The sequence below is a fragment of the Chenopodium album genome, chromosome 10, assembly GCF_948465745.1.
Source record: "Chenopodium album chromosome 10, dcCheAlbu1.1, whole genome shotgun sequence".
Taxonomy (NCBI): domain Eukaryota; kingdom Viridiplantae; phylum Streptophyta; class Magnoliopsida; order Caryophyllales; family Amaranthaceae; genus Chenopodium; species Chenopodium album.
This window is the reverse complement of record NC_137843.1, coordinates 51,963,780-51,980,786: the sequence shown is the minus strand read 5'-3', so window position 1 is coordinate 51,980,786 and position 17,007 is coordinate 51,963,780. Positions and strand designations below refer to the sequence as shown.

The 17,007-nt window shown below is 31.9% G+C and overlaps 1 protein-coding gene and 1 pseudogene across 1 annotated transcript; both read right to left on the bottom strand.

Annotated features, from left to right (window-relative positions):
• Nucleotides 1–7,317: 7,317 nt before the first annotated feature.
• On the bottom strand, nt 7,318–8,438 carry LOC145564078 (uncharacterized). Its single transcript, XM_081624428.1, has 2 exons — nt 7,905–8,438; nt 7,318–7,775 (listed from the first exon to the last, which is right to left on the bottom strand). The coding sequence occupies exons 1-2, from the start codon at nt 8,050–8,052 to the stop codon at nt 7,414–7,416; spliced, it is 510 nt and encodes a 169-aa protein (XP_081480554.1). The 5' UTR covers nt 8,053–8,438; the 3' UTR covers nt 7,318–7,413.
• Nucleotides 8,439–14,749: 6,311 nt separating this feature from the next.
• Nucleotides 14,750–16,155, bottom strand: LOC145564077 (UDP-glucosyl transferase 79T1 pseudogene; annotated as a pseudogene).
• Between the last annotated feature and the right edge of the window lie 852 nt (nt 16,156–17,007).

Sequence of the window (17,007 nt, the reverse complement as noted above, 5' to 3'; positions counted from 1 at the left end):
CGAAAAAAAAAAAAGATATAGTTTTCAATTCTGTTTGCATATAAGGCATTAACCCAAATGCTAATAGGACATTACCTATAAAACGCAATATTATTGTTTATTTGGTCTACGACCATACTTTATTTTGGACATTGCTTAATTATTAGTTCATACTGTGCATGCATTAATATCCTAATATTTTTCTTAATTGATAGCAAATAGGATCGTGGTCCTCAATCCTCATTCACTAGCCAAGTCACAATATACATATACCGAGTTTGATATCAATTATCACTTATATATTAGCTATTGTGGTTTGATTTCTGTATGCATATTTCTCAAAATTAAATTAACTCTCAATCATACCACCTTTAGAGCTATTCTAATGGCAACCTAATTGTCAAATTAGATGATTATCTTCTTATCTATCGTGTGACCCAATGGTTGGATTACTTGGATACTAGTTTGTTATTAATTAAAATAATGAACCGTCTTTGGTTATTATTATAATTTTACAATAATTAAGGAGATTGAGACCAATTTTAAATATATGAGTAATGTCATATTCTAATATTGGACGAATCCCATATAATAACCAAATGAAAAAAAAATGTGGAGGTGAGCAATTACATGGCAAACTTTTTTTTTTTTTTTTTTTTGAAAGAATACAATGACAAATTGTTAAATATAGTAAATATATTTTTGTATTTATAAATTAGGAAAGCCAATATTCAACCCCTTATATTTAGGCTAAATGAATGCTACTATTGCTAGTTGTATTCCTTATAATTAGGACATATCATGCTTCTGTTTTGTATATACACGTATTCTAGTTATATTAATGAGAATTGAACATATACTTTTTCCTATTTGTCAAAAAAGCGTTACATGTTAAATGTAATTTTTTGTATCTAGTTTTTTACCTAATGGTTAGTACTACGACTCTACGAGTATTTTTTTGATTAGTTTAGTTTCATTTTTAATTTATAGTCTATATTTTATGTGTCATAAAATATAACTGATTAGAACACTATTATATATCATTGATTTATTTCCTAAATAGTACGTTAGATATTATATAATAGAATATTTGAAAAAGATTTGGACGACAATTTATATGGGATAACTTATGTATCATTTAGTAACAATATTTCCTAAAAATAAGCAATCAACAACCATCATATAGACAATATTCTTCAAATAGATCTTAAATCTAACACAATCCATTGTTAATCTAAATTTCCATTTTGATTGGTTGCTTTAAATACATGATTTTTTTTACCTTATAGAAAGATGGTTTGAATTTCAAATTACGCAAACCAAAAAACAAAATTTATTGTCCAAACCTATATAATGAGCAAATCGATCAAAGAAAAAAGACGCAATTTCAGGATACAAAGATATGTAATGAGCAAATCGATTAGAGGAAGAAGACGCAATTTTTTTTTTAATTTTCTTCTCATAAACCTTGTTTGATACGTAGAACACAAGTGTGAATTTTGTGATCTGTTTATAGCTCAGGAATTAACTTATGTGTACTTTGGTTATTACCTAAAAAAGAAAGTTTATTGAGTTTGACGAATGACCATATGTATTTTGGATATTGTAAAAATTCCAATTTTATGATTTTTTCGACGTGGAGTCGAGGGAAACAACATTTTGATTTTATTTTACAGTAAGCATGTCAAAAAAAAAAAATTTGAACGAATCTGATCTTATTTTATAAAAGAAAGACTTAAAGTATTTCCTTAAAAAAAATAAGATGGATTTAAAATCATAAACCTGTAGGGAATATTTCAAGCATTACGATAACCCCAAACTTGAACCCCACTGTGATCATACACTAAAGTACGGTGGCGTTCCAAAGGGAAAGACAAAGAGCAAAAAGAGTCGCCAACAAGTTTTAGGAACTTGTAAACCCAAAAGACAATCCAAAGGACCATCAACTACTCCATAAGGTCTTGAACCAAATAGGGTCCGGGGATGAAGGTATGAATCCAATCTACAAAAGAAAGGACCCGCCCTATAAAATAGGCCTCTACTTTGTTCTGCTCGTATTCATGTGCGCTTTCCGAATAACATACAAACATTATATTGAACCTACCCTGTTTAATCTACGTTGGTTGAAATTAATGCACAAATAATACTATTATTGGCGATCACTTGAATTAAAATCACATTAGCCTAAACCAAATTAATAATTATCTTATTAAGCGTGATTTCAAGTACAAATTCCCTTTAACAATCATAAAAGGTGTAATCAAGCAATAACAATAAATATCAAGCAACATAATAATAAAGAATAATATATAACAACGATGATAATAGCATGATAAGGCATAATAAAGCTTAAAAATAATAGCAAGATCCTAGGCATGATACTAACAAGATTAATAACAAACCCTAGCATGTCACTAAACAATAAAGATCAAAGCTTTAAACCTAACATGGTACTGACATGATATTAGAAAGAGTAAAGGCATCCTAACATGATATTAGAAAGCAATAAATAACACCCTAACATGATACTAGGAAGCATAAAACAATAATAAACAAATCTAAACATGCTTTCTACATTGAAAGAGAGTAATAAGATTACATACTTTGAAGCCTCGTACCTCTTTCTAATAACAAAATACACAAGTTAGTAAACTTCAATGAAAATAATAAAGAATTATTAAAGAATTAAAGAATATCAAATAAAATAAAGTTTTGACTAGTTTTGGACCAAACCCTCAGAAATTATCAACCTTGCACGTCTAGGGCGAAGGCAACTTCGAACTTGGCTAAGAGACTCTAAGTCTTGTGAATGCGGAATATTGTATGTAAAAAGCTAGTTTAGAAAGAGAGAGGGAAAGAAAGAATTGAGAAAATTAAAGAATAATTGAATGTGAATTGATCGTTTGTGAATTGAGAAAATTGAAGAATAATTGAATGTAAATTGATTGTTTTTGAATTGATGATTCTGAAAACAGGGAGTCGGACGCTATTTATAATGAAAATAGTCCGGAAAAATCATAGAATTTGATAAGGAATAAAACTCCACGCTGTCGCCAGGAATTAACTCTGTCGCGATGCGACAATGTCTGTCGCGAGGCGACAGGGTCTGTCGCGCAGCGACAGACTTGTCGTTTGGCGACAACCTGTATTAACGCGTTTTTCTTCACGCGAAATCCGATCTTTAATCAACTTGATCTACGGAATCCGTACAGAAGATAAAATATATATTTTTAAGATAACAAAATAATATTTTATTCCAAATAAAAATCTATTAAAGATAATTAATTATTAAATCTAATAATATTATAATTAAAAGGAACCTTCTAGAAACTTCTAGAAAACTATAATTAATCCTAATAATTTTAGGAATAATAATTAACATTGGGCCCTCCTCTAGATCATTGGGCCGTATTTAAAACAATTAACCAGACCCAGTTTAGTATTTTGGCCATAACTTCCTCAATATTCATCGGAATCGGGCTTATAATATATCGCTGGAAAGATCTCTTCGAGCCCCATCCATCTACACTATTATTGGACCTTAATTATGGACCAAACTAAACTGGTTCGGCTATTTTCCAATAAATAAAGTCATTTTCAAAAACAGAGAGAAAAGAATTTAATTAAAACTAAACCGCAACACTCGACTTCCAAACCACTTTCACCTAACTCGATAATAACACAACGTGAAAGGCATTCATCACTGGGTTTGGTTTTGGGGAGACACAATTTGGTGTCTACAAAACCTTAATTAAATTATGGTATTTTTCTAATTTTATCTTTTTTTGCGGGAAAATACGTAAGTTATTATCCTAAGATTTTTTTAATATTCAATTAACCAAATTGCGTGAAAAAATAACAAAATCTCAGGAAAATTTAAAATTTGAGGGAAAGTAAATCAGCTATTATCCTAAGATTTATTAATATTCTATTTACCAAATTTTATCCTCTTTTTAAATTCATTTTACACGATTGTTTATCAAACATTCCATGTTTATTGCATTATTAAAGATACATATTACCATAATTCTAGGCGTGATAAAAATCAATCATTTTCAAAATCATAGGATATGTCGACAAAACCAATAATATTGTTAAGACCATTATTCCACTTAAAATATTTTTTACAAATTTACAGATTTTAAAAGTGTGAATAATAACAGTTTTGAGACTACATAAACTACTACATAACCATTTGGTCACAAGATAGATACAAACTATTTAGACAACAAAGATAACAAGATATTAACAAATTATAATCTAAAAATTGGTAATGTCCACAACATTTTATGACCATATCCAACAATTAATTAATTTGTTTACGCAGGTATATCCCTTTTGGATGTTTGGTAAATTCCTTGTTCATAAATAAGGTTTAAATTTCAATCTAAGTTTTTTGGGATCAAACAATATAAAAAAAAAAAAAAATTTAGTTTCTCTAAAGTATTTAATCTAATAGTGAAGTATATGCATACATAAAGCAAGCCACAATAGTAATTATATATTAGTTACCATTTATACCAAACCCGGTTAACATGAACTGTGGTTGTCCAGTGAAGACCACATTCATATTTACTACCAATTGAGAAGATAACAAGATATTACTGAATTATAAATTAGTAATTGGTAATGTCCAAAAGAACTTAGTGTCATATGTTTTTAATCAACGAGTGAATTTAATAGGTAATGTCCTATTAGCATTTGGGTTAATACCTTATAGGCAAACAGAATTGAAAACTATATCTTTTTTTTTCCGGATCAAACAAGTATTCCAAGACAAAAATCGTTGTCTTCTCCAATTTGCCTCACAAACCCAGATTTCGAAAAATTGTTAATTTTTTTATTTTCGCATACATATAATGACTGATTTTGCATCCCTTGTTTGCGATTATCCAATTAACATATATTGTTTTAGGATTAAAAACAATCCCAAATTCATACAAATATATATGAATCCAAATTTCGAATGAACTCTTCACATATAATATGTAAATCGATGCATATTTTCAATTTTCGTTGATGTGCGAGTGTAAATACGGGACAAAGATTACCATAATGGTGGTTAATTTCATCCATGGATTAACAAACTTGAAACAACAATGATGAACATGAAGAACATTGATGAACGATTTTTTGATTTTTTTTAATTTAATCTTTTTTTTTTATTTAAGTAAACACTAATTTTAATAAATGATTTTCGAAAATTATAAAATGATTTTTGGAAAATCAGTAATTAAATTTTGGAAAATAAAAAAAGGATTAAAAAAGGAAATTACTAAAATTAAGGTTTGACCAAGGTAAAAAAATATAAAAAAATCAGCCAATGATATTTTAGTATAGTGATGGTCCAAATAAAGGGGACCATAGTAGAATTTTCGTGAAATATATACAATCTAATCTTTTTTTTTTTAAAACGGGATAAATATCATTAAATAATAGTCATAAGGCATTTACAATAATAAAGATATGTAAACCACTGATTCAGAGAAAACATCATAACTTTAACAATCAAAATCATAACTAATTTGCATATTTGGCATAACTCATACTCCATCGCTTCAAGCTTGACCCAAGCAATGATTTTCGATATCTTTGCATCTTTCCAAGTTGAGACCTTGCAATTTGCGCTAATATTTTGATCGACCGGTTGATGACAAATCCTAGACCCATAGGAATCCAAATCACCTTCCCAATTATTATAAGAACCCTAAAAATAAAATTCCTATTCATGGATGAGAATCAAAATTCCAAAAAATTGGGACTGACTCTCACAAATGGAGAGAACAAAACCAAACAAACAAGCCAAAAAAAAAAAAAAAAATAAAAAAAAAAAAAAAAAAAAACTACATTGAATTAAAGAAAAAGGGTCGGAAATAGTCTAATTTCCGAAGAAATAAACTATTTTAGACCTAAACGGCCAAGAAAACTAAAACTTTAGAAGAGAGAGGAGAGAGAAGAGAGAAAAAGAATCTAATCTAATATCAATCATATTATATCATATCACTAATATATAAAGCCGGTCTCGCAGTCAGACCACGAGACGACGAAACTTGACATTCCAGTTTTTCGTCAAGTGTCGCGCCACGTAGGCGACAAATAGATATTATTGTAATTAGATTAGATGCCACATTGGATTAGATTGGATAAATTTCATAAGATAAAAATATTGTATAGAGTTTTATTATCAATATACTTCTAATATTTGATTCATACAAAATTAATTATAACTTTTAAATAATATTCTATAACTCGATTCTATTTTCATCATAAAATTCGTTTTAAAAAGTTCAAAAAGAATAGAGAATCAGTAAAAAAAAATTAAAAAAAAAATAATCAATAAAAATAATTTTAGTTTGATAAAAAAAATATATTTGTTCACTTAAAAAAAAAATTAAGTTCAATAAAAATAATTTCAAGTCAATAATAACATAGATATCTTTACAAATAAACGAGGCTACAAAAAGTACACTGTTATATAAATAATTAAATAAGCGATATGACTGTATTTAATATTCAAGCCAAAAAAATTATCATAAAACTTTATCAACTAACTGGGCATCGCCCCGGCACAAAATCAGTAAAATAATTTTAATTAGTAAAACTAATTTTAGTTTGGTAAAAATTATTTCAGTTTAGTAAAAATAATTTAAGTTTAATAAAAATAATTTCATGTCAATAATAACATAGATATTTATTTACAAATAAACTATGCAAAGTACACTCCATATGATACGTATGAACGAATTATTTGACCGTGTTTAACATTTAAGTTAAAATGTCATCTTAAAATTTTATCAATCATCTTGGCAGCCCTGGCACAAAACTAGTCACTAATATATCAAGCTGGTCTCGCAGTCAGATCACAAGACATAGACACTTGGAATACCAGTTATTCACCAAATATCATGTCACTTAAGCGACAAATATGTATTATTGTGACAAATATAAGGCTAAGTAAGCAGTTTTTGAATAGATTTTTTAAGATAAAAATGTTGTATAAATTTTTATTATCACTATACTTCTTATACTCCCCCTATCCTTTTATTAGAGTCTCATTTCTAACATTTATTACTCACATAATAAAGATAAATGAGACTCTATTATAAGGGCGGAGGGAGAATTACAAATACTTCCTCCGTTCTTTTTTTATTGCACCATAAGGGATTTCATGCTTGCCAATGCATTACTTTAGCTAACAATATCTTCAATTATACCTTTTTTAAAAATTATAAATATTTGATATTTAAAAAGTAGAGTTCAATGCAAATCTATCTAGATCCCACATGACTATATTTTTCCTAATGTATAAATCACAAATGATGGTCAAAGAAAATTAAGTGAATAGTGTAAAAAGCCTAATGATGCAATAAAATAAAAACGGAAAAAGTATACAAAATTAATCATAACTTTTAATAATTATCCTATTACTCGGTTTTATTTCCATCCTAAAATTCGTTTCAAAAAATTCTTTAAATAAGATCCACTAGACCCCGAACCAGACCCTGACCCATGTTCATTACCCAACTCAGCACCCACCATCTCATCTTTGGGACCCACAGCCGGTAGGATTGCCTGAGTAACAACTGCAGAAGGGCCAACCGTGGCAGTAACAGCAGCAGCAGCCGATGCCGCCGCCTCCCCCTTCTTTGCCCTCTTTCCTGAACCACTGCCACCTGCTGATTGCGGTTTCCTGTCCTTTAACCTCCTATGACAGAACCACATCTGTAATTGCCGATCAGTTAACCCTAATTGAACAGCAAGCTCTGCCCTCAATGCTTCTGATGGGTATGTTGCAACTGCAGCAACAAATCAAAAAAAAAAATTAGAAAAAAATCAATCAAACAATGAATATTATCAGAAACACTTAAATATTTTTTTACATGATATATAAATAAAAACAAAATTGCAAGCAACAAAGAACAAACCTTGATAGGTTTTCTCAAGAACTTCAAGTTGAGAAGTCGTCTTCATCTTCCTCTTAGTTTTAGGCTCACCTCCACCACTACCTCCGCCGCCGCCACCACCAATTTCAGGCGGTTTCTTCTCTCCATTAGAACAACTCCCACCTTCCATTACCAAATTCCCCCAATTTCAACACCAGAACCCTAGAAATCGACGAAAACCGATCTAAAATTACCAAATAACAAAATCAACAACGACCCAGATGAGCAGATACTCCAAATCGATTTGGGTATTTGCGAATCAACGCAAAGAACAAAACTTGAATGAAAACAGAAGTTAGGTGTTTTGACAACGAATAAAAAAAGAGGTAGAAAGATAGAAAGAAAAAAAGAGAGGTATAAATTGCATTAATAATTTTCCAAAAAAAATCAGAAATAAGTGAGACCACACTTTCTCTCTCTGGAGTAATTAATAATTAATAATTTTTTTTCTGGAGTACGAGGAGTATTTTTTTTTTTTTTCACACAGTTCTACGCTTCCACCCATATTCTGTTTTGAGGATTTTTTTTTTTTTTTTTTTTTTTTTTTTGGGTTAAGGAAGATTTTTTTTTTTCAATCCTCTTCTATCATTTATTATTATTATTATTATTATTATCTCAAAAACAAAAGCCATACAACCTACAATAAATTAGTGGGAAGCCGAGATACAATCTGGGCCCCCACTCCTCTAGCTATTGCAAATCCTACCCTAGTGAAGATATGAGCTGCAACACGAGCCCCAATGTCTCCGCTTCAGTAACGCAACAGCCTCTTTCTCTAATTCCCCAAGAGAAGAAAAGGAGAAGGGAATGAAACCATATCCAATCGCCTGACATCGAGCTTCATACTTAACCCGCTTCCGATGAGCTGCATCAGCCACAACCCGCCCAGGAATGAAGTCAGATAGCCCTGACTGAGTCAAAGGAGAAGACCATGTCAAATCAACACAGACATCGCGACCACGATCCCATGAATAAAGTAACACATCCGCGGGTCTGAGGGCCTCGTCGTTCCCTCCGACCAACCCAATGTCAACCTCTTTTCTCGCTGAAATCCCAGAACGAAAGCAAACATCAACAAGGGTATCCCGAACAACATTATGCCGATGTTTAATACCCACAATACCAGCACAAGACACTGCGTGATCACCGAAAATATCTCCAGCAAAAACCCTCGAACAAGCAGAGCACAACGTCGAGATAGAGAACAATGGTACACCCAACCGATAGGACAACACACAGCGATAAGTCTTGGCGTTCATCGTCTGACCCAACCCTGAAATAGGAACCGCTCGAAGCCAATCAGAGGCGTGATCACCTTGCTGTGATTTCCATAATGCTGATTGTCGAGGAGTTAAAGAATAAGCAGATTCTGCAGAAGCGGTAACCTTTGTGAAATATATATCTGCCAATTTCTTCATGAGTTTAGGGGCAGCGACCTCACTAGGATTACTCAAAATGTCAGACTCCACTGTTCCATTAAACAGACTCAACGCATCCTCAAAGGCTCGTCCAAGACCAACAATGCCAGCATGCCGAAGAAGTTGTGTCTGCAACCCAGCAGACTGTAACCGAGAAGCAAGAAAAGCATAGTGACGAACATCACCTGCAGAATAAACACCAAGCCCTCCAAACGCAAATGGTAAGGTGGCAAGTCGCCACTGCCAATCACCAAACCCCGGCCCCGAAGCAGTAACAATACGCTCCATGGAAGATCGAAGAGCTGCATCAAAAGTGCGCTGAGCCACCTCAAAAGTACTAGGAGGACAAGTACGCAATGCAAAGTAGAGTTTTGAAACTCCAGTACATGCCCTAAGTAACAACAGCTCACACTGAGGATCATCGAGCATAGCGACCTTATCCATAAGGGCAATGGTCTTGGTCACCCTCTGCATCACAAGCTCACCACTAAAACCAGAATCGGAACTAGCAGGGCCTCCAAGCAACCTAACACCACGCAAAGGTCGAGCAATATTAGGTGGAAAGACACCCACCAGCCTGCTTCGAGGGTCTTCTGTAGGCCAGAAAACTTCAGTTTTTTCCACATTAAGACATAACCCAGAACGAGGTCCTTCCTCCATAATCAACTGCAGAACTTGCCCCACCACCAGAGTGTTATTATTATTATTATTATTATTATTAGATGTAAGCCCGTGCATGCACGGTTCTAGTAAATCATTTTATTTAATTTGAATTTTTGTAAATTTATGAAGATTATTCATTAAATATATGGATAAAATTCATAATATCATAAGATAATTTTTTAATTTTAACCCTAAAAGTTATCTTTTGTTGTTTTATTTATTTTATGTGATGCTTGAATTTAAAATCTCAAACCTTATTCACTAATTTTGCTTATGTGACAATTTAAACTTTTAATTCAAAAAAGAAATGATAAATCTCGTTTTTTTATTGATCAAAATAAGTCTTTTGCCTTTGCGTTTATTTAATATACTCGTTCTGTTTAAAATGTTAGTCTCTTTTATAATCATTTAACTATTAAAATTATGGGGAATTAGTCATATGAGATATAGTTTTATTCATCTCGATGAATACATTATTAAAATCAAACTTTTTTAATATTTGTTAGGGAGAGATTAAAGATATTTGCGATCAAAAATTTGCATCTATATATGTAAAAAAGATAATTATTACTTTTTTTTTAGAAGATAATTATTGGTTTTTAAAAATAATTTAAATTTTAATTATTCTCTATTTGTTGTTTTCACCTATATGTCAAAATTCTTAAATCGTATTCGTCACTTTTGCTTAGGTGGCGAGTAAATTTTTTAATTCTAAAATAAATTATTAATCTACTTTTTCATTGGACAAAATAATACATTTTCTTAAGTGGCGCGCCAAATGCTCCCGAAAAATGCCTACTTTATTTATATATATTAGATTTATAATATATTTAATTTAGTTTAAAAAATAATAGAAAATCATTAAAAAGAAGTGTTATTTAGTAAAAATAATTTTGGTTTAGTAAAAATACTTTAAGTTCAGTAAATATAATTTAAGTTCAATAACAATAATTTCAAGTCAATAATAACATATATATTTATTTACAAACAAAATTACAAAAAGTACATTATTCTATAAAAAGTGATAAGATATCGCATGTGTTGGATTTCGGAAAAACTCCTCAATCTAGAGTGTGTATCATTGATCAATATATATAGAGTTTTACAATTATCGTAAACCTAGTACAATAAGAATACAAAATATATACAAATATTATCTTAATGTACGACAAATATTATCATGACTATAATATTATCAGTATGTCTAATATTCTGCATTATTAAAAGGGATTACATGACTGTATTAATGAACATTCAAGCTAAAATGTTTATTCTAAAATTTTATCAACAATTCTTGCATCGCCTGGGCACAAAACTAGTATATATAAAAGGGAGTTTTCTCCCGAGTATTTAGGGAGTCACGTAAAATTTAATTTTCTTAACGCGCCATATGGGATTATAAATTTTAGTTATAATTAAATAAGAGATTTGAAAATTATATTCCTTTAAACTTTACTCGTACAATGAATAAAATATAGTATTCTCTAAGCAAAGAAATTCTTCTGGCATTATTCTGGGGGTAATAAGAGCCATGCCCTCTAGAGCCTCTAGCTACTCCTCTTGGTTATGTAATAAAATATGTTTCCAAGTTGGGAAAATTATCAATTTCATTCATAAGGCTTGCAAATTTAACAAGCATGGGAAAATGATGAACATTTAAAAAAAATAAAAAATTAAAAAAAAATTAAAAAAAAAAATTCCATTTGTCCTTAGAAAATTCATTTTCACGCTCATGAATTGCATGACATCTGCGGACAATTAAAAAACGACAAAGTGATTGGTAGCTGATTGAGAGGTGCGATTCCGTTGGTGAATTTTCCAGCATATGGTCTAGGTCGCAAACATGGTGTTAGAATCCAACCTACTTTCAACGTTATAAATGCTTTCCTACACTTAAAAGATGTTATTACTCTTATTGTAGATACCTGATTGTGTCTCCTCAAAAATCAAACCCAGTGATAAGTATCTTTCACGTCATTGATATCGAGTAAGGTGAAATGTTGAAAAGTCTCGTGAATTCTTCTGTTTTCTAAAATGTTTTAATAAAAATAATTCATTTTTGTTTTCGAAAATCATTCATTTTGTATCCTATTTATGAAAAACGTCCAATCTAGTATAATTTGGTCCATAATATGTGTCCAATAATTGTGTAGTTGAATGGGGCTTCAAAAGACCTTTCCAACAATATATTTTAAGCCTAATTCCGAGTTATAACGAGGAAGTTATGGCCAAAATACTAAACTGGGCCTAAAACGAGTTTTATGTGCGACCCAATGATCATGTGGAGGGTCCACTAATCTTAGTTATATTCCTAAACCAATTAGGATTAATTAAAAGCTTCTTAATTATCCTAATTATCCTTTTTGAAAAAATAAGATTAAAGAATTTGAAATTGAATAAAACTCCCCTTTTTTAGAGTCATAATTCTATTCGAAATGAAAGATGTTCAAAGAAAGTCAGATATTACCTTCGTGCCTCATAATTTTTATCCAAATCTTAAATGGTTGGATAGCCCTTGAAATTATATATTATAATATTAATTCCGAGCTATAACGAAAAAGATATGAAAGAAATACGAAACTCTATTCAAAACTGACACCATTCCACTATTTCGGCCATATCTTTTATTCTATAAAATATTTTAATCTGATTCCGATTGGGTTGGAAAGTAGACTTCAAGTGCTTTCCAACCACATATTATATGACTTATTCCGACTTTTGGATCAAAAGTTATAATAAAAACAAAATCCGCAAAACACTGTCTTATCGCGCCGCGATAGAGCTATCGCGACGCGATAAATCTATCGTCGTGCGATAAAAAGAATTTTAATCCGATTCGAATTCTGACTTTTTTCTATTGTTTATGGACGATTTTTCTCTATAAATAGGGTCTATATTTCCCCGTTTTCAATCACCAACAATTAACAATCATTTATTCTCTTTCGCTCTCTAAAAGCTAGAAGTTTATTCTTTCTCTCTCTTTTTCTAAGCCTTTCTACACCCTTTTCAAAATACACCATACGTCCATCATGAGACTTAGACACACCTAGCCAAACTCGAAGTTGCCTTCGCCCTAGACGTGAAAGGTTGATAATTTCTGAGGGTTTGGTCCCAAGTCCCTATTTTAGTTATTTAAATTAATTGTTTGGTTTAATATTTTTCTTAAAGTTACTAACGTGTATATTGTTTTGATAGAAAGAGGTACGAGACAACAAAGTAAGTAGTTTTATTGCTCTATATATTTATAAAGCATGCTTAGATTATTTTAATTCCTAGTATCATGTTAGGATGTTATCTATTACTTTCTAGTATCATGTTTAGGCTGCTTTCTATTTTCTTATATCATGTTAGTATCATGTTAAGAATAAAGTTTTAATTTTTATTGTTTAGTGATATGTTAGGATTTGTTATTAATCATGTTAGTATCATGCCTAGGATCTTGTTAATATTATGCTTTGATGAGATTGAAATTATGATGATGATGGTTGTTGTTATTATTATGTTGCTTGATATTATTGTTATTGCTTGATCACGTCCTCTCTTGCAAGTTTAAAGGCAATTTGTACTTGAAATCATGCTATGATTAATAATTTTATTTAGCCTAATATGATTTTAATTCAAGTGATTGCCAATAATAGATTTATTTGTGCATTAATAATCAACCAACATAGATTAAACAGGTTTAGGATTAATATACTGATTGTATGTTCGAAAAGCACACATGAATATGAGAAGGATAAAGTAGAGGCCTATTTTTAGGGCAGGTTCAATCTCTTTTAGGTTGGATTTGTACCTTCATCCCCGAATATCTAGCCATGGTTCATGACCACTATGGAGTTAGCGATCTCATGGATCGTGAAGGGGTGTAACCTTCACCCTGTGAACAGTTTACAAGTTCCTAAAACTTGTTGGAGACTCTTTTGCTCTATTTTCCTTCCCTTTGAACGCCACCATGCTTAAGTGTATGATTACAGTATGGCTCAAATTTGGGATGTTTGAGATATTTCCTACAAGTATTATGTTACTGTCAGCCTAGATTAATGACATCCAAAAGCCTTCCACCCTTTACTTTTAAGGAAATTATACCATGTTACCTTGTATTTTATGTGATTTTCTTATGTAATCTATATTTTATTAACGTTTATACAACAAATAAAATAACAAATTCATCACATAAATACAAAAAATATTTATTTTAAAATAATACAAACAAATTGTGCATCGCACAGGCTTAATCTACTATAAATAATTATTTTTTAGTCGCAACATCGAGCTTGAATGCGATGCCTTAGAAGTTGTCAAGGCTATTAGCTTACCTGAATTTGTTAGCTATTGTATGTATATTTCTTAGCAATTTCCCTGACTCGTATATTATATAAAGCTAAGCTATTTTTTTCTTTTTTTTTTTTTGAAACAATAAAGCTAAGCTATTCTATTAATCAATTACAACATTGTTTAGCTTCACAAAAGCACATAGTACTTGTACTTATTTATAACACGAATTGAAGTATTATATTCATTTGGGTGTAACATAAGAACATTAATGATTTAAAATAAGCAAAAACATGTTTTTTTTTTTCTTTTTTCTTTTTTTTTTTTTTTTTTTTTTACAAATAAGACAACACAAGAATTATAAGCAGGAATAGGAATTTGAACCTTAAATCTAAGAGATGTAAAAACACAGCTTATTGATTCATAATAATCATAAAACATGTAATTAACTGTAAAAGAACAAGCAACTAAAGGTCAACCAACAAGACCTTGCAATTCCTTGATGAATTTGTCAATGTAACCACTCATGAACTTTGGATCACCTAATTTTTGCCTCCATAACATACGATTTCTCTTGATTAACCCACCAATTTCACTACCATCATCCATCACACATTTAATTGCGTTACAAAAACTCTTTTTTGAAACCCATGATCCATCCTCTCCTTGATCAACTTCCACAGCCACTTTCAATTCCTCAACCATTATCTTAGTGTTTAAGACTTGGTCTTCAAGTTGTGGTATTAATACTATCTGACTTTCACTCATCAAGGACTCCCACATACTCCCGAACCCACAATGACTCACAAAGCACGTGATTTAGTATTATTCTTTGTTGCACCCATTCTCCCGTGACCACCCCTCGTTCCTTAGTCCTCGCGACGAATCCCTCAGGGAACGCTTCCTCCACGGAACCCGTGGGGGGCTTGACGGCTACTAAAAAGGGTAAATTTGTCATTTCCAACCCGAGGAGGAGTTCTTGGAATTGTACCACCTCGAGGACAAATTGACTTCCAAAGGAGCAGTATACCAATGAGTTGGGGCGAAATTGGTTGAGCCATTTTGCCCAATGACCCTCCAACTCTCCCTCCATCTCGAGGTCCGGGAGGACCGGACCCGAGAAGAGGACAGGCTTGTTATCATACTGGCTAGATAAGTAATCACAATACTTCCGTTCAGTCTCTTGGCAAGTACGGATAGCAATGACATGACTACGTTTTAACGCGGTGGTGACTCGATCATACAAAGTGAGCCCTTCACCCAAAGGCAAGTACAAGCCTAGCATCCTCGGCTCCAAGACAACCTTACTTGAAGGGTAACCATGAGGTACATTGACAACACAATTGTCTTCCACAACTGCAGCCCTGTACAGCTGTACTTGGGTGGGTCCCCAGACGGGGACCATACCAAAGGCCAAGGCCGCAGAGGGAACCACAACATAGACCACATACTTGGTCCTGGGGGATACAACCTCCGGGACCCAATGTGCAAAGTCATAAAAGACAAGGTCGGGTTGTAGGGTCGAGACAGTTGACTCAGGACGAGTGAGGTCAAAAGCGGTAGCGAGGTGGGTGTGGAGGTGGAAGGGGACATCGGAGGCGGTTTCAGACCCCGAAGGAAGGGGATCAACATGAGGAATGGTGATTGTGTGGAAGGTTAAAAGGGATGAATAATTGTAGTTTAATGATTGTAGTTGAAGTTTAGCCTTGTTAGGGAGCAAGAGAGTGACTTTGTGGCCTCTTTTAGTAAGTTTGATTGCTAAGTGAAAATATGGAGTTATATGTCCCATGGCTATCCATGGATACATCAATATATTTAGCTGTTTTTTCTCCATCTAATTAATTTTTTTTTTCCTTTGGCGTTTGCAAACTATGGGGTATATCTTTAATATGAAGACAGTGTAGTATATATGTACGAAAATATTACTTAACATATACTCTTAACATATACACTTTTCATTTCTTACTGTTTTTAAATACATGTCCAATTTCCTTACAATCTTTAGAATTGCATTATCATATTTGCTTGTTCATTTTTCTAGAAGTGGCAGTTGCATTAAATCATTAATTAAAGTAATAGCTTGTACAGTTTTTTAAAAGTAGCAGTTGCAATATCATATTTGAAGGCCCATCTAGCATGTGGTGTTTGGTAAAACAAAATATTTGAACAGTACAGAGTATAATTCAGTTTTTTAATTGTAAGAAATCTATATGTAACAATGCCTTAGCAATGTTCATAATCTTCATATGTAGGAGTTACTGTCTTTTGGGGTTTGATTAGTTTCTGATTTTCTATGATTCTATCATGACATACGTGATTTTTGTTTATAAATTTCCGTTGCCATTCTGCAAACGTGGACACCTTTATATTGTTTATAATGTGTAATGAATCTCCTTAAACTAGGAACAATCACAAGGATCTTGCAATGAATGGTAAGAATCATGGTATAGTAGCTAATACTTAGTTGTCAATTTAATTCCTTAGCTGTTAATTTGTTACCTTTTACCAATAGCTCAGATTGAGGGTGGACATTTGGACATATATTACTATCTCCATTTTATATTTTTTGCAACTTTGGGGTATTTTATATCTCACAAATAATACCCCAAAATTGAAAAAAATATGAAACAAAAGTAGTACATTATAGACCTGGCAAACGGGTTGTTCGGGTCGGGTTCGGGTCCGGTCAATTCCGGTTGGGTCAATTCGGGTTTCGGGTCAATGGTAATTCA

Excerpts from the sequence above, each read along its gene's own strand:
- LOC145564078 (XM_081624428.1), bottom strand. The coding sequence starts at position 8,052 with ATGGAAGGTGGGAGTTGTTCTAATGGAGAGAAGAAACCGCCTGAAATT. Across the intron at positions 7,776-7,904 it reads TCTTGAGAAAACCTATCAAG|TTGCAACATACCCATCAGAA; the intron begins GTTTGTTCTTTG and ends TTGTTGCTGCAG.